The sequence below is a fragment of the Patella vulgata genome, chromosome 3 (assembly GCF_932274485.2).
Source record: "Patella vulgata chromosome 3, xgPatVulg1.2, whole genome shotgun sequence".
NCBI classification, from domain to species: domain Eukaryota; kingdom Metazoa; phylum Mollusca; class Gastropoda; family Patellidae; genus Patella; species Patella vulgata.
In genome coordinates, this window is record NC_065881.2 from 3,184,759 (window position 1) to 3,203,430 (window position 18,672).

Here is an 18,672-nt window from a genome sequence, read left to right on the forward strand (position 1 = left end):
CATGTGGCGTATGCCCGTCTTCATAAATCCAATCGTAGCAGAACAGTAGGACGTTAAACCCCATTTCATTTTCGTTCTCCAGTTAAAGCGATACTTGTCAAATGTTTAACATGTTGAAATCTGGAGAGAGTCCTATAATCCTATATATAAACAAACATGTTTTGATTTTTTAGACAAGGTATTGCCACGAGCCGGTAGAGTTAATAAAAGAACAGCAGAGAAATATAAAGTAAGCAGGCCTATTTATAATTCGGCCGAATGGTTAGCTTGTTTCATTTGCAGTAAGCCCCCCCCCCCCCCCCTCTAAAATCAATCATAAAAAAACCCTTTGTATACAATTTACAGGTTCAGCCATGTCGGACTAGATTACGCGACTCATAGTCATGGAAATATTTTTATGACGCGTTTAATCAATGACGTCACATATTTCTGACGTCAATGAAAATAATTCTCACACTTTTTTTTTGTTAACAAAATAAATCATACAATTTAGATCTAAATTAAATTCAATTACGACAGTTTAGGCGCCTACAGACTATAATTTAAGTAAATAAAATTGAATTAACAAAATGAAACTAGATTTGCCACGGCTAGATCTTTTTCTTAAGGCCAACTCAATTCTCGTCGAGGTCGCGGAGATGTAATAAGTAGAGCGCGTGAGATTGTAGGTTAGGGTTAGATTAAGTATTAGGGCTATGTCCAGGGTTCGGGTTAGGGTTGGGTTTAGCGTTAACCCTGTTTACATCTCGTGACCTTTGACCAAACTTGAAGTTGGCCTTATCAATTAGATTTAACTCTCTGTGCCTATCTTCCTATAAATTTTACTCGAAACGAAACATACTTTTATATAATTAATGTTGCAGTGTTTTCGGCACTATATCCTTCCGGTACATTTAACCAAATGTGAATATTTTTGGACATGGTAGGCCAACATTAGATAAATTCAATGACTTAATATTGAAAATAACTGAAAAGTAGATAAATTTCGTTTCGTGTGAAATTCTGTGATTCAAATTTGAATTTGCTAGAGTTCAACAAGGTCATTTCCTGATCGGTTTGCCGTGGAGTTTTTGGAAATCTCGTTAATAAATCAACAGTAAAAAAATATTTTGAAGAACAAAAATGGATATGATATGTAAGTTTAACGTGTTAGCAGAGTAGGTAACTGAAAATTATGAATTTTACTGTCAGCTGAAAGAAGCAAACCAGTTGTCAACATTTGGCTGCGTCGAGTTGTTTTGTTTAGATTTTGAGCGGATACCAAATCACCGGAATTCACTTTGCAAATATCAAAATTTGACCCCAAGGCCTTCCTCTGTACATATATTTTGCATTAATATTAATAATAAATAATTGAAAAACACCGATGATCACCGGAATTCACTTTTAAAAACATATAAACACCGGAATTCACTTTAAAAAAATGGGGGGTTGGATGGCCGAATGGTTAGCACGTGCGCGCTGCGCTGTATCATACGGTCTGTCATTGAGTCAACTGGTGGGATTTCGATTCCCCGGTTGTACGTGACAAGGAGTAGGGTTGCTGTCCTACCTCGTGGGTTTTCTCCGGGTCCTCCGGTTTCCTCCCACTGCTAAAGACCCCTACGTGCAAGTGAATTATTGAAATAAAATTGAACCATGTGTTAGTCCCGAAATGACCTAGTTTGTGTCGAGTTGAGGTTAAACCCCATTTCTCTCTCTCTCTCTCTCTCTCTCTCTCTCACTTTCTGTATCATTAAGTCTGTCATTGAGTCATCTGGCGTGGTTTCGAATCCCCGGTTGTACGTGACAAGGAGTAGGGTCGCCTGTCCAACCTCATGGGTTTTGTCCGGGTCCTCCGGTTTCCTCCCACTGCTAAAGACCCCTACGCGCAAGCGAATTATGGAAATAAAATTGAATCATGTGTTAGGCCCGAAATGACCTAGTTTGTGTCGAGTGGACGTTTAAACCCCATTCTCTCTCTCTCTCTCTCTCTCTCTCTCTCACTTTCAAAATATGAGAATTCGCCCACAAGCCCTTCCTGCTTACATATATTTTGCATTAATATTAATAATGAATTTCCTTAAATACACCAAAAATGACTACTACATACGCCTTTTAGATTTAACTTGTCTCTTTGTAAATTTCACATAAATGGTCATTTCGAGACTTACACATGGTTCAATTATCTTTCAATAATTCACATGCGCGTATGGGTTTTTTGGGGAGGGGGCAGAGGAATCGGCTTACACTACATGAAAATCTGACCAGTTGTACTGGGAGGTCATGTCAGGTGTCATACGGGCGGCTTTTGACCCTATGAAAGATATTGATTAATCAATCAGCTTTAACGTTTCTAGGGGTTTACCCACAGTTCCGTGAAGATCACGGCAAGAACTCGCCGTAACAGACCGTTTCATTAGCTAATTTCTCACATCAACTAGAACGCCGGTTACATAACAACTCTTCCAGTGTAGTAAAGAAAAGAAAACAAAATTTTGTACTATTAAAAAACATGAAACGAAATAGGATTTATAAAGAGCCGTTACCTTCAATGTGCCTACATATTTCTTGTAGCATATAGTCGATCATGACTCGTACTGGCTTTATATAACTTTTGGGAAATATTCCCCCTTATTTTTAGTTTGTTTTTTATACGCCTACATTGAAATGTAGTCATATATTCAATTGTGTCACCCCCATTCGTCAATTCGTTGGTCCGGCGTCCACAATTGTTTGTGGACATTCTAGAGGCCAAAGTGAATATCCGATTGACATTAAATTTATACACAGTGTTTAAGGTCATGAGACGAAGAAGCCTATTGATTTTCAGCAATTTCTGATAATTACTGCCAGAGTTATGGCCTTTGATCACTTCAAAATATCTTGTGGATGCTCTAGAAGCTAAAGATGATATCCGATTGACTTCAAATTTACACTCAGTGTTCGAGGTCATGCGACGAAGAATCATATTGATTTTCAACATTTCTGATAATTACTGCCAAAGTTATGACCCTTGATCACTTTGAAAAATCTTGTGACGTCTAGAGGCTAAAGTTATCATCGGATTGGCTTCAGTTTAAGGTCTTGAGATGAACAAGTATATTGATTTTCAATGAATTTTGATAACTTGAACAGCTAAATGTTTCGTATACTAAACGTTAGCATGGGGCAGAACTTTACACAAACAAATCAAATTCTAATGATTTTCTGATAATTACATGAATTGATGAGTTGTTGTTACTCTTAATTGGTTATTAGTGTATTATAATTGTTTCATTACTAAAAAATGTAAAAATATGCGACAACACTTGTTGACTGCCCGGATGATTTAGCTGCTGTGGGTTGCCTAGGGGGTTGGATCGCTGAATGGTTAGCGTGCGCGTGCTGTATCATAAGGTCTGTCATTGAGTCAGCTGGCGTGGTTTCGAGTCCCCAGTTGTACGTGACAAGGAGTAGGGTCGCCCGCCAACCTCGTGGGTTTTCTCCGTGTTCTCCTATTTCCTCCCACTGCTAAATACCCCTACGCGCAAGCCAATTATTGACATAAAATTAAACCATATGTTAGTCCCGAAATGACCTAGTTTGTGTCGAGTAGAAGTTAAACCCCAATTCTCTCTCTCTGTGTCTCTCTCTCCTCTCTGGACTTTCGGGGATCACGTGGGTAAGACGCTGTCTCGTTAGCCTGGAGGTCGGGTGTTCAATCCCTGCATTGGCCGAGAAAGTTCCCCCTTGTCAGTGATGCAGGACGGAGGGCCTGACAAGGACGGCTGTCTAGTCATGCGGATGGGACGAAAAACCGAGGTCCTGTGTATACATTGGAATGCACGTAAAAGATCCCTTGGCAGTTGGAATTCGATATAAAAGTAGGCGATAGTGCCGCTGCCCGGGCAAAATTTCCCTCATAGCACACTGCATAGTGTATGCCCGTCTTCATTAGCCCAGCATAGGAGCAAAACAGTAGGACGTTAAACCCCATTTCATTTCATTTCTCTGGACTTTTACGGTCGACCTCCTGGATCCATTCACTCGATCTGACATGTACAGTTGTTGTGTGGTGCAGTAGCAGATATTGGACAGGTCAGTCGATTTGCACTGGCCAAGACAGTTAACATGGATTTTCCACAGGGTTCCCCCTAGTCACTGGTGCAGAATGGGACACTTGTCAGTCTGATTCCAAATCAGAGTAGGCCGCTGTCCGGACATAATTTCCTGCATAGCACACCGTATGACATATGCCCATTTTAATTAGCCCAGTCGGAACAGAACAGTAGGACATTAATCTTGATTTCATTTCAAACATTTAGAAATATTTTTTTCTCTATTTTAGATAAAACAAACTGAACAAGTTGGATCAGGAAAGACTATCACAATGCCTAGAAGAAAAAGGAGCAAATTGATTAAAAATTTACAACAACATTGGCGTAAATGGCGTGATAGCATTGCAGATAAGCCCCTTCCGGATTCAACAAATGAACCCCTTCCTGATTCAACAAATGAACCTCTTCCTGGGTCACAAGATCAACCTCTTCCTGGATCACAAGATGAACACTTTCCTGGATCACAAGATGAACCCCTTCCGGGATCAATAGATGAACCCTTTCCTGGATCACGAGATGAACCCCTTCCGGGATCACCAGATCAACCCCCTCTTGCTTCAAGAGATCAACTGGTATGTTTGATATCTACATGTAAGCTTATCTACAAAAAAAGAAAAGCAGTTCATGTTTTTTTTTTGTTGTATATTTTTTTTTTTTGGCTGAGAAATTTCATCAGCTGTTTCCGACGTGGTTTCGCCTTGTGAGTGGTGCAGGATGGGGATAAAAGACTGAGGTCCTGTGTACACATTGGTGCACACATAAAAGATCCCTTGGCAGTTGGAATTTGATATAAGAGTAGGCTTTTGCGCTGCTGTCCGGGCAAAATTGCCCTCATGGCACACTGTATGACATATGCCCATCATCGTTAGCCCAGTCGAAGCAGAAAAGTAGATAGTTAAACCCCATTTTATTTCATCAGTATTTTTTCAGACAATCCTTCCCTTATAGAAGATTGTATGGCTTATGCCCGTCTTCATAAGCCCAGTTGAAGCAGGCTTGTAACAATCTATACCCCGACGCCCGGGCCTACCAAAATTAACTTACAGGCTAGTGATCTATTTAACCGTACTAATCCTGGGCTAGTGCCCTTTTACTGGTTTGTAAATTAATCTAGAGATATAGATAAATAAACTGTAAAAACATCCTACATTTATTTCTCCAATTCCACACAAAACTCTATTATAACAATAGATTTTCTGTATAAAACTTAGGGCAGTATGGACATTTTTAGTACCTCGTCGATTCATTCATTCTTGACATTTTTCTCCACCTTGCACTCTTTGACAAGTCACGTATTCACCAGTTGAAATCAGGTTGATTTTTAAAAAAAAAAGCCTACATAATATTTTATAAGATTGGTTTTGACATAAATATTTGAAAGCATGCCATTGGATTTTCAAATACAAAATAATTTTGATTATTTAACATGTCCGGTATTTCCAAAGAATTTACTACACGTGTTCGTTGCACATGGCATGCTCAATGGTACCAGTAACTCATGTGTCGTCAACTTTGACCCTATCGACACACAGCATAGTGCTCGAGTGATAATGTAAACAGTTTTACTATCCTGTCTATTTTAATATTATATCAGCACATCAAACTGATTTCCTTTTGAGACTGTTTATAGAGTGACCAAGTTAATAAATACTGTAAAACAATTAACTTGTTAATCAGTCGAGACTGTCTCATGCTTTGCAGTGAGTACTTACAATAACATAACGCACCGTATTCCGTATACAACAAAACTTCAAGTGGGAATTTATAGACATCAATTTCCCGTGATATATTACAAAAAAACTGAGTAGCCGTTTACATCCTTAATTGTTAGGCAATGAAGTCTACGATCTTTATTCAAAAACATAGGTTGGCAGGTAACAAAACAAAACAGGCGCCCAAATATTGAAGATCAAAGCTTGTACCTTGTCGAACTACGGACTAGTGGAAATTAATGCCGGGCTAGTGTCTGACAGTAGACTAGTAGCCCATCTAGTGGATTCAAAAATTTTTTTACGCCCCTGGTAAGCACGTGGGCGCTGTATCTGATAATGCCTGTCATTGAGTCAACTGGCGTGGTTTCGAAAGGCCAGTTGTACGTGACAAGGAGTAGGGTCTCCTGTCCAACCTCGTGGGTTTTCTCCAGGTCCTCCAGTTTCCTCCCACTGCTAAAGACCCCTACGGGGAATCGAATTATTGAAATAAAATTAAACCATATGTTTTTGTCGAGTGGGCATTAAACCCAGTTTCCCTCTCTCTCTAAAGTCTTGTTTCCATTTTTATACAGGAATAGTGCATCCTACTGACAAAGGTTGTAGAAGAATCGAAGAGAGAGAAATGAAATGAAATGGGGTTTAACGTCCTACTGTTCTGCTCCTAAACTGGGCTAATGAAGACGGGCATACGCCATACAGTGTACTATGAGGGGAAATTTTGCCCTACAGCCTACTCTTGTATCGAATTCCAACTGCCAAGGGATCTTTTATGTGCATGCCAATGTGTACACGGGACCTCGGTTTTTAGTCCCATCCGAACGACTAGACAGCTGTCCTTGTCAGGCCCTCCGTCCTGCATCACTGACAAGGGGAAACCACGCTGGAAAATATGGATGAACTTTCTCGGCCAATGCAGGGATCGAACACCCGACCTCCAGGCTAGAGAGCCAGCGTCTTACCCACTTAGCCACATGATCCCTGAAGAGAGAGAAATAGGGTTTAGCACTTGACATGGAATGACCCATAGGGGACTTTACTCCTTTTCACGTACAAGCAGGGATTCAAAACCACATCATGACTCAATGAACCATTCAGCCAGTTCGCTCCTACTGCTCAAGAAATGACCTAGGAAACTAATGATGTTATAACTTTTATATATTACAGGATACTAATAATATAACTTATCACAGGAAACTAATGATGTTATAACTTTTATATATTACAGGATACTAATAATATAACTTATCACAGGAAACTAATGATGTTATAACTTTTATACATTACAGGAAGCTAATAATATAACTTTTATATATTACAGTAAACTAATGATGTTATAGCTATTATATATTACAGGAAACTAATGATGTTATAACCTTCGTATATTTCAGGAAACTAATAATGTTAAAACATTCCATCATTGTGTTTTTTGTGATGAGATTTTTAAAGAGTACAGTGATCTAGATCTTCACTATGAACTACACGTGAACAAGAAGATCCATGTTGAAGGAGAAAAAATTGACAGTATCGTAAAACACCGCAAAAGACATGTTAAAACGGGGCAAATTGCTAATGTTGTAAAACTCCGCAAAAGACATGTTAAAACGGGGCAAATTGCTAATGTTGTAAAACACCGCAAAAGACATGTTAAAACGGGGCAAATTGCTAATGTTGTAAAACACCGCAAAAGACATGTTAAAAAGGGGCAAATTGCTAATGCTGTAAAACTCTGCAAAAGACATGTTAAAAAAGACGATATTGATAATGCTGTAAAACTCTGCAAAAGACATGTTAAAAAAGACGATATTGATAATGCGGTAAAACTCCGCAAAAGACATGTTCAAGAAGAAAAAATTGATGTGGAAAAACTTCACAAGAAACATGTTAAAGAAGAGGAAATTGATAACTTGAATTATTTTCAGTGTAACTTGTGTGAAAGAAAATTTGATTTATACACTGATTTAGAAGAACATTGTAAAATACATATGGAATATGAAGAATCTCCTATCATAGGACAAAATGTTAAAGAAAGCGAATCTATTGCAAGTACTTTATATCAATGTACATTATGTCAAATTTGCTTTGAGCAATATTTTGACCTGGAAGAACATTGTAAACTTCATGGATATCAATGTACAGGCAGAGTTAGGTCTTCCATTAGGTACATGTATATTTAATGTATATTCTATGTTAGAGGAAACTAACGATGTTAAACCTTTCCATCAGTGTATTGTTTGTACCTTTAGACAAACCTTTTAGGAGCTGCGGTGGCTAAGTGGGTAAGCCGCTGGAGGTCGCGAGTTCGATCCCTGCAGTGGCCGAGAAAGTTCATCAGGATGTTCTGATGTGGTTTCCCGTTGTCAGTGGTGCAGGAATGAGGGTCTGACAAGGACAGCCGTCTAGTGGTTCGGATGGTACGGAAAACTGAGGTCCCGTGTACACATTGGCGTGCACGTACAAGATCCCATGACAGTTGGTATTCGATATAAGAGTAGGCCGTAACCCCGCTGTCCGGGCAATATTTCCCTCATAGCACACTGTATGGCGAATGCCCGTCTTCATTAGCCCAGTTCGGAGCGGGACAGTAGGACGTTAAACCCCATTTCATTTCATTTGTATTTTGTACAGGTCATTTATAAATCGGGGCCACGGGGGCTCGGTGATTTAAGTCGCTGAAGCATTAACAAGCAGGTCCGGGTTCGATCCAGGCGTTGGCCGAGAAATGTTCTCTTGTCATTGGAGGACGTAAAAGATTCCATGGCAGTTGGAATTCGATATAAGAGTAGACCGTAGCGCCGCTGTCCGGGTAAAATTGCCTTCATAGCACATTGCATGACGTAAACCCGTTTTCATTAGCCCTGTCAGAGCAGAACATTTTATTTGGTTAACCGCGGTGGCGAACTAACTCATTTCATTTCCTTGACAAGTTTAGAAAATGGTTCTTAGTATTGAAAAGTTCACAAATAAATGTATTTGCTTGATGGGTCGTCGCAAAAATACAAGTCTAAACCCAAATAATATGACACATTAAGGGTAGGGGTTATAAAAATTAAGATGGGATTGCTTCCTTGTACGACTTTGATGTAAAAGGACCCAGACACATACTTTTAAATCTGATTAAAACACGGTCCTATTCGTTTCGTTTTTTATAGTTCAAAATTTCGTTCTACTTGTCTTCACAACACTACGATCTGGAAGAGTTGTTATATAACAGGTGGTCTGCTTGATGTGAGGAATTAGCCAATGAACCGGCCTGTTACAGCGACTTCTTGGCATGTTGTGAATGGAACACTATAGAAACGTCAACGCTGATTGATTAATCAATGTCTGACGTAAAGGGTGAAAAGACACTCATATAACCCCTAAAGCGACCTCCCACTACCGTCAGATCTTCGAATAGTAGAGGCCGTCGAAAGTATCAAAAACGAAACGAAATATAGATCTGTATTTTAATCGGATTGGAGTGAAATGTTTGTATTCTATAAACGTAATGTCTAACACTTTATTTGAACCATGTATGTTTTTTGATTAAATATTGGACAGCTTTGAGATAGCAATAATGTAGAATAAATGCTTGCATTGTTTAAACTACATTTGTTAAACTAAACATACATTATGACGTCACATTAATAATGATGTCATTGTAATAATCATATTAAACATAGATTATGCAAGAGCTAAATCTGTCTATTGCAGGTTTTTCTTTAGGCCTAAAATGTTATCTAAATTATTAATTACACATTTATTAACAAAACAAGACCATAATCGACTCTCGATGGCATCGGATACTCAAGATTTTAACTAGATTAGAACGGTTCGCCATTTAAAAATTTAATGTAAAATTGGGAAAGCGAGGCTAAGTCCCGATTTCAATATTTCTTTTTTTATCATCTAATTTTGAATTATTATAGCAAGAATGGCCAACTCTTTATTAAACTCTTAACTAATGTATCTTTAACTATTCCCCAGATTCAAAAGAAAATACATCCAAAACAGTTTTCTGTGAACACTGTGGGGTTCTTCAGAAGCAGATAAGAGAATTAGAAGCGAAGCTGGATAAAGCCAACAATAAATTGGAAGATAGTCGATATGTTGATATACCTGTCAATACCTACACAGGTATGTACATTTATATATACCTACAGTGTTTTATCAAAATTCAGATTTTTCACTCAAATTTTAAAAAACGCACTGGAACATGTGTAACACTTTGGTCCTTAAGACAATTTTGGTTCTTTGAAAAATTGTTACTTTACTCTGTCTATAGAGTCAAATCACACGTACTTAATGAACGTGAATAGATAGTTATACATAAAAAAACCCAGTGATATTTTGGTAAAATCATAACCATTGTCAAGATATCCATCAAGTTCTGTCTGTTAATTGACCTATGGTTGGTAGGCTAAATAATGTAATGTCTCCTCCTTTAGTCCTGTGAAATAAAGAGATTTATTCCATATTTGGGATGGAAATTAACGTCAAGGCTATCTAAGACGTACAGAAATTAGAGGGTATAAATTAGGGTGTAGAGTGAAATGGATCAAAGCTCATTCAGATATTCCTAGCAGCTATTATTATTGAGGACGAGGAACATTTAAAGCCATTACAGCTTAGCAATAAAGTTGTAAAATCATTGATTCTGTAGTGTTATTACGATCATGAAGAAACAAGTCCGATAGCTTGTTAAGCCATGGTCTGGCTAAAGCTAGATTTGTCTCGAATGAAAGCAATACTGATGGTTTGCTCCACTGATGTAAATCTTGTTGACCATTTAGGGAGCAATGGTGCCTTAGTAAGACGTTGGCTCGCTAATCTGGGGTCCCATGTTCGATCCCTGTGTTGGCCGAGAAAGTTCATCGCGTCTTTCCGGCGTGGTTCCTCCTCGTCAGTAGTGCAGGACAACGGAACAACGTATGGCCGGTCGGATTTTGACGAAACGCCGCGGTCCCGTGTACACATTGGTGTGTACATAAAAGATCCCTTGACAGTTGGAATTCGATACAAGAGTAGGCTGTAGAGCCACTGTCATGGCAAAAATCCCCTCATACTACACTGTATGGCGTATGCCAGTCTTCATAAGACCAATCGTAGCAGAACAGTAGGACGTTAAACCACGTTTCATTTGGAGACAATCCTTACAATCCTATAATCCTCTAAGTCAGTTTTCAAAACTAAAATGTTTTAATTTTGAATGTTTGCAGGGACAGGTAGAGGCACCTCAAAACAAGGAAAGTAATATGCCTCGACCAAGTAGACCTCCACACTTCCATTATGTAGCTTTTATTTTCAAGTGAAATATAATACAATTTCTAAGTATTATTGTGTAGAAAATATAAACCATTATTCAGAAAATATGAAACTATCGTTAAAACATGTAAATTCTGATGAACGAGTCGTTATTATATTTTTTACAGACACTGTATTGCCCTGAGCCTGTAGAGTTAATAAAAGAGCAGCAGAGAAATATAAAGTAAGCAGGCCTATTTATAAATCGGGGGGTTGGATGGCCGAATGGTTAGCACGTGCGCGCTGTATCATAAGGCCTGTCATTGAGTCAACTGGCGTGGTTTCGAATACAAGGAGTATGGTCGCCTGTCCAACCTCGTGGGTTTTTGCCGAGTCCTCTGGTTTCCTCCCACTGCTAAAGACCCCTACGAGCAACACCCCTCAGTCTATTTATAATTCATTCATTGTTAATTTGTTGTTTCAGTTTGAGTAAAGTCCCCCACCCCCACCCCAATAAGCAGGCCTATTTATAATTCATTTGTAGTAACGCCCCCTAGTTCCCCCCCCCCCCCACTTTTGTTTCATTTTGAGTGATGCCTGTATCATTACAATCCCAGGACTATACAACACAGTTGGAGTTTACGATTGGGTTGGAACCCCGAACCCATTCACTTATACAGATGTGACGTCATCCTTTGATTGGGTTGTCGAATGGTTTAAAGCATGCGCGTTGGATCATAATGTCTGCCATTAAGTCACGTGGCGCGGTTTTGAATCCCCGCCTGTACGTGACAAGGAGTGGGATCGCGAGCGAATTATTGAAGTAGTACTGAATCATATGTTAGTTACGAAGTGACCTAGGTTTGACACCCCCCCCCCTCTCTCTCTCTCTCTCTCCCCGCCCACCGCCCCCACATCTATTTGTATACATAGCTATATTATTTTGTTTCAGATGATTGAACTCTGTCATGGGTATGGTGTGTTCATATATCCATCAGATCTCGTCCACGTCAAGAAATTATTCGAGTGGACAATCCGTGACTCGTCACCTTCTGAGCGTCATGTTTACAAAAGAAGAGCTATGTTTCGGTTCAGTATCAAAAGATCCTAAACCTGGTCTGGCGTCATTGGATGCAACCGTAGTTCAAGCCATTAGAGGTAAAATTTTGTTTTCACAGTGTGGCATGGTTACTATGGTGCCAGCATATTAACACCACGTTCGATCTCGGTGTAGGCCGAGAATATTTTTCGAAATTTTCCATTCCGGTTTCTTCTTGTCAATGGTGCTGGGCGGTGTGTCTGACAAGGACAAGATCTAGCTCTTGTCAATGGTGCTATGGGCGGGGTGTCTGACAAGGTCATAATCTAGCTCTTGTTAATGGTGCTAGCCGGGGTGTCTGACAAGGTCATAATCTAGCTCTTGTTAATGGTGCTAGCCGGGATGTCTGACAAGGACACGCCTCTAGCTCAAATGGTTAACAGAAAATCAGGATTTATCCGTGTCGTGCTAAAAAAGGCGCTTGACAGTTGGTTTAGACCCTGCACTGTAACAAACATATCCATGTAAAAACGTAAAAAAATTACGGAAACAAAAATTACCATGAAAATTTTATCCGTATTTATTTATCCTTTAATTTACAGAAATTCCTTCAATTAACATAAATTCCATTTGGTAAATTTTGTTTCCTGAGCATGAAGGTGATAAAAATTTCATTGAACGAACCATTGACTTTATACGTGTGCATTAATGACTTTATTTACTGTCCGCTTCCACCAAAGTCATATCGAAGGAAATCTTTAAACGTAACCTCTGTTCGCTAATATAAGAATCGAGAGCAAGGTATCACAAACCGCTACTCGACGGTGGTTGGAGGCTTTCAGATGTGAGTTTGCGGTATTATCAATTTGCAGGTATGTAGACGCTGTCATAGAGACAAACCGACTTACACTGGCCAACCGGTTATACTATCCAGATTCAAGCGTGCTTGATTACCAGATACTACCTTTTCACACACGCAGCGTTAAAACATATTTTTACACATTTATGAAAATACTTACAATCTGATTACCGTATGATGAATAACAATAAACTTTATAGATCTTATAAATAATGGAAATTAGATATACATGTCAATTAATATACCAAACGGTACAAAATATGATTCTTCATATTATGGTTAATATATTGAAATGAGTACTTTAACATGATAATTATTAGGAATGATTATATATGTATACGATTACTTATCGGTACCGATAACAGAATTACAGAAGGGAATAAAACATTATATCCCTAATATTCACGAAACCTCCTGGTCATTCCACCATTTATTCCGTAAAATAACAGAATTAAGTCCATTATAGAAGGGAATAAAACATTGTTCCCTAAATGTCACGGAAATTTCCTGTTTAATATTGAATATTCCACTGAAATATACTATTCAAAAAAAGTAGGGGATATTTGATTTTGGGGGCATAATACTAAAATATGCAAATGACTACGAAAAAAGTCACTATAGAACCTAACAGAAGAAACATTTCCAGTTACATGTGACGCCCAAACGCACCAATAGCTACCGCATGGAATGCAGGTGATGCTTGGGATCATCATGGGGGTCCAACCCAAGATTTGCACGACTCTGACTTTGAATGTTACAGTCATTGTGGCATTGAATTCCAGGGTGGAAACATCAGTTTAATTGTTTTAGTGACCAGAAAACAAATTTTGATATGCGTCGGCTTACCCAAAATGAAAGGTTACGTGCCCTTGGCATGCTACAGATCGGCACAACACAGGCGGTTGTGGCGCGGACGATGAATGTTTCTCAGTCTGTCATAAGCAGGCTATGGTCCAGATACCGTGATACACAATCTGTACAGAACAGACCACGCTCAGGTCGACCAAGGGCGACAACTCAAGCCCAGGATCGATTTATCCGTACCTTGGCCTTGAGAAATCGTGTCATCACAGCAAATCAGATCAGCGCTCGTCTTCAAACAGACACTGGTGTGAGAGTGAGTGGCCAGACGATTCGGAATCGACTGCATAGGGGTCACCTTCGCGCCCGACGTCCTCGCGTGATCCCTTGTTTGAGAGATCATCACATTCAGGCAAGACGTCGTTGGTGTAGGGATCGTCAACACTTGGATAATCGACGCTGGAGCAATGTGATGTTTTCAGATGAGTCAAGGTTCACTGTTGATTTTTTGGACAGACGTAGGAGGGTGTGGCGTCGTCGAAACGAGCGCTTCCAAGACGTTAACGTCATCAGACATGATCGATTTGGGGGTGGTTCTGTTATGGTGTGGGGAGGCATCACTGTTGCTGGAAGAACGGCTTTACATGTTGTTGCAGGGCGTGTTACAGGCCAGTACTACCGGGACAACATCTTGGCAGTCCATGTTGTGCCGTTCGCACGACGTCATGGCCGCCGTTTCATCTTCCAGGATGACAACGCAAGATGTCACAGGGCCAGGATTGTTACAGGTTACCTCCAACAACAGAACATCACCACATTACCTTGGCCAGCACTGAGTCCCGACCTCTCCCCCATTGAGCATGTCTGGGACATGCTTGGACAGAGGTTACGTCAACGTCAACAACGTCCTGCCAATGTCCAAGAACTTGCTGCTGCGTTGCAACAGGAATGGGACAATCTGGACCAAAATGACCTTAGACGTCTCATTAGGAGTATGCCACGTCGGATCAATGCTTGTTTGGCAAACAGAGGAGGATTTACCCGTTACTGACTTGGTTGTGATGCTGTGGTAACTTTGCTGTTTGACCCCGGGTATCATTTTACCCTTATAATGGTCAGTCTGTGCCTTACTTAGTCTAACGATCATTTGGAATAAATCGATGAATGTGAACTTCATTTCATTTTGTCATTTGTTTCTTCGTCAGTTTCATTAGGTGACTTTAATAACACTTAAAAATCAAATATCCCCTACTTTTTTTGAATAGTATAGATAAAACACGTAATTTGAAGAAATAATTCATACTATTAACACAATTTCTCCAAAAAAGTCATCAATTGACAAAAAAAGGTGCTAAACTACTGAATTCGCTCACATTAAAAATGGATATTTTTTACAGTGTGGGGTTACCCAGCCCATACCTAATACATATTAGCCAACTAGACTGAAACAATGGCCATTTTATAATGTATGTTAATCATTTCAGATTACTGTGTAGCAATGTCAAAGGACAAGAACGTGGCCATTAATCAAGCTCTTCACAACAAATTAACCACGTACAGATATAAGGCGAGGTGTAGGGCAACAAGTCCTGAATACTGATCATTGACAGTGCTTATCTAGATGAAATTATGGATGACGAAACCCCCGTGCTTATTGAAGGAGTCAAGTCGCTAACTAACTCAATATCATCCAGTCTTCGACAATGCAAACAGAAACGATTGATGTTTCAGTCAAAATGAAAATATTAACATTGGCACTTGAATTGCGTGTAGAATGCTTCGGGTACCATTTGCATTAAGGGACTCGATGAAGGAGACTAAATATATCCCACGTAGAAGATTATCACCTTTTAAATTCAGACCCTTCGCGTATTTTGCCAAACATAACTGATTATAAATTACAGTATAATAGAAACGATTGAATGTAAATCAGGTTATATATATTCATAATACATTATTATGTGTTGCGACCTATTTGTGTCCATTACTGGGTGCCACAGAATAGAGATTTAGCTCTTTCTGGGTTGATTGCTTATTATATTCAAATACTAGATTGGTGGGGAAAACCCGTTCTTATTTAATCAAGATGCTGAGTTGGTGGAGAGATTTAAGGCCAAGAGTAGCAGAAAGATATTAGTAGAATATACCACAAGTTCCAAATACCGATTATTGATAGTGCTTTTATTGCTGGGTTTGTGGGGGAAACACCGGATTGTTTAGTTAAAGTGCTGGATGGTGGGGGATACCCTGTGATTATTTAATAAATATACTGGGTTGGCGGGGAACCCCGGGCTTGTTTAGTTAAAATATTGGGTTGGTGGGGAAATCCCGGGCCTGTTTAGTTAAAATACTGGGTTGTTGAGGAAAATAAATTTATCTTTAAATTGAATCCGACCTCTGTTTTATTGTCTCTGAAACATTTCCACCGCGGCGCCCTAACCTAACCAGGCGGTGTGGCGTGTTTCATTGACTTGAAGACCATGATGAAAGTGACCGTAAATATAAAAGTAAATATAATCAATCGCTGTTTTAATGAAATGCAAATATGCTTGTTTTTGTTCAGTTAATATCGATGTGATTCATGATGTCATAAATCAACCTCTTCTATGTACCAGTTTGCATACATGAAATAAAAGGGAGTAAAATGAGATTTAACCTGTTACGAGTTTGCTCCAACTGGGCTAATGAAGACGGACATACGCCGCTACGCCCTCCTCTTATATCGAATTCCAACTGTCAAATGTACGTCAAAGTGTTCACCGGAAAATCACAGAGAACTTTCGAAATCAACAACGGGATTGGACCACTTGCCCCTAGTCAACGAATAACTGAGCCACGGCGGCTCCCATTTTTTAAAGTATCAAATATATCAAGTATCATCAAGTCTATAATACCCGCCCTTCTCTTCTGCCCCGATTGGGTTAACAAAGACGGACATACGCCACACACAAGGCGCTATGAGGGGAAATTTAACCAGTCAACGATGCTACGGCCTACTTTTATGTCAAGGTTTCTGCACGGGACCTCAGTTTTCTGTACCATCCGAATGACTACACCTTTTTTCTTGCCAGGTCTGAAGGCCTACACCACTGCCAACCCAGGATGAGTCAATAGGGGGACGATTAGGTTAACGTCCGCTTTAATTGAATCAATTGGTGTGGGTTCGATCCCGGCTGATTACTGGCCACCGTCGTGCTAAAGACCTGTACACGTGCAGGCTAATTAATTGATGGATTAGAGAAATATCATATGTCGACGGTGTTAAAAAAAACTCAACTAGAACGCCCAGGGTCACATCCCACTTGTCCGGGATCCCTGTCAGCGAGAGGCGTGGGGGGTCGATGAATGTTAGAAGGGCAGAATCTGAAATACCCGAAAACATTTCGGTTTACAGAAAGGGAGATTTCGGGACTAACATGGTTTGTTTTATGTAAAGGATTCGCTTAAGGATCTTTAGAAGTGGGAGGTAACCGCAAAACCCGGTGAAAACTTATGAGGTTGGACACTACGTCTTGTCACGTACAAGTGGGGAATCGAAACCATGCCATTTGACTCAATGACAGACCTTATGATCTAACGCGCTCGCGTTAACCATTCGGTCACGCAACCCCAAGCAATATTTGGAGAATTAATCTCTCAACTAAATATTCGCTTCAACCACAAGGATATTAAAGATACATTGTCACAAATGTATTTATCAGGTGGTTATTTCCAGTAAAAGTATGACATGATATATATGAAAAGTTTAGACGCCCAATCTTACTAGGAAACTACTCGATTACCGTATCATCTCAATGGAAGCGGACGTAAATTAACCTTGATATTATATCAAGTATTATAATATCAAGGGAGTCGCGGTGGCTCAGTGAGTAACGTCTACCATAGAGTCAATTGGCGTGGATTCGGTTCACGCATGTACGTGACTAATACCCCGTTCAGACGCTTATTTTTAAACCAGTTCAAAATCGCCGGGGTTTTTAAGACAGCGTCGTGTTGCGTTCACACGTACTATAAGTCAAACCTGTTTAACTATTCTGACCTCTTCGGTCGGAGGTTAGAGTTAACTATGCATGCGTACATACCATTTCCTGGTAGAATATGTAAACATCCTGTGAAAAAAAAATCCGCGAAATTTGTTTCTCTTACTCTCGGATAGTTTATACACATTTCCTAGAAATGAATACTAATGCTTTGAGACATAGAATTAAACAGTTTAGACAACGACAGAGTCAACAAAGGTACTTCTTTCTGATGCTAATGAGTGTCACTTCTGTGATATTCATGCCAACCAACAGGAGAATATGGTCACGGTATCACAGTGGCAATTGGTGGAATCACGCATACAGGTTTGGTTTGATATATTCATATATATTGTTTTAAAATTTATAATCATTATAATGTAGTCAAATATGTACACGGACAAGGTGTATAAAACAAATATTAACCAAGGGGTCATCAATTAAATATTTATAGAAAATATAACGTCCCCCCACCCCCCAAAAAACAACCTAAAAAAACAAAACAATCTTCACACAAATAGGCCTGTGCTATTATATGTGCCATATAGACAATTTTTAATTTCGAATAATAATAGTTGCATGCTTAAAAGAGCTAAATTGTTAATATTTGGGATCTAGAAATTGACACAAATGGGTCGCAACACATAATTTCTAATTAGTTATATTCGTCGAAATACTCTAGATGTCTAAATCGAATGGCAATGTCTAGCAACTGGTTATTCCAGTCTACACTGATAGTATTTATTGTGCATGCTCTCCAGATAAGAATATGACTTGTGGGAATATGTCTAGCCTCGTTCTTCTAGTCCCTTGTTACAAATGACAATGAAATGCATTACACAATTCGTGTACCAATGGTTAAATGTTTGTTTTGTCTCAAATATTGGATATCAGAAACACATCTTTTCCCCGTTAAGATCACAAGATCAATGTTGATTGA

General features: G+C 39.4%; 1 protein-coding gene across 1 annotated transcript; it reads left to right on the top strand.

Annotated features, from left to right (window-relative positions):
- Positions 1–1,026: 1,026 nt before the first annotated feature.
- On the top strand, positions 1,027–7,965 carry LOC130012315 (zinc finger protein 667-like). Its single transcript, XM_056099927.1, has 3 exons — positions 1,027–1,135; positions 4,310–4,651; positions 7,180–7,965. Exons 2-3 carry the CDS (start codon positions 4,352–4,354, stop codon positions 7,963–7,965), a joined length of 1,086 nt encoding a protein of 361 aa, XP_055955902.1. The 5' UTR covers positions 1,027–1,135; positions 4,310–4,351.
- Positions 7,966–18,672: the final 10,707 nt, after the last annotated feature.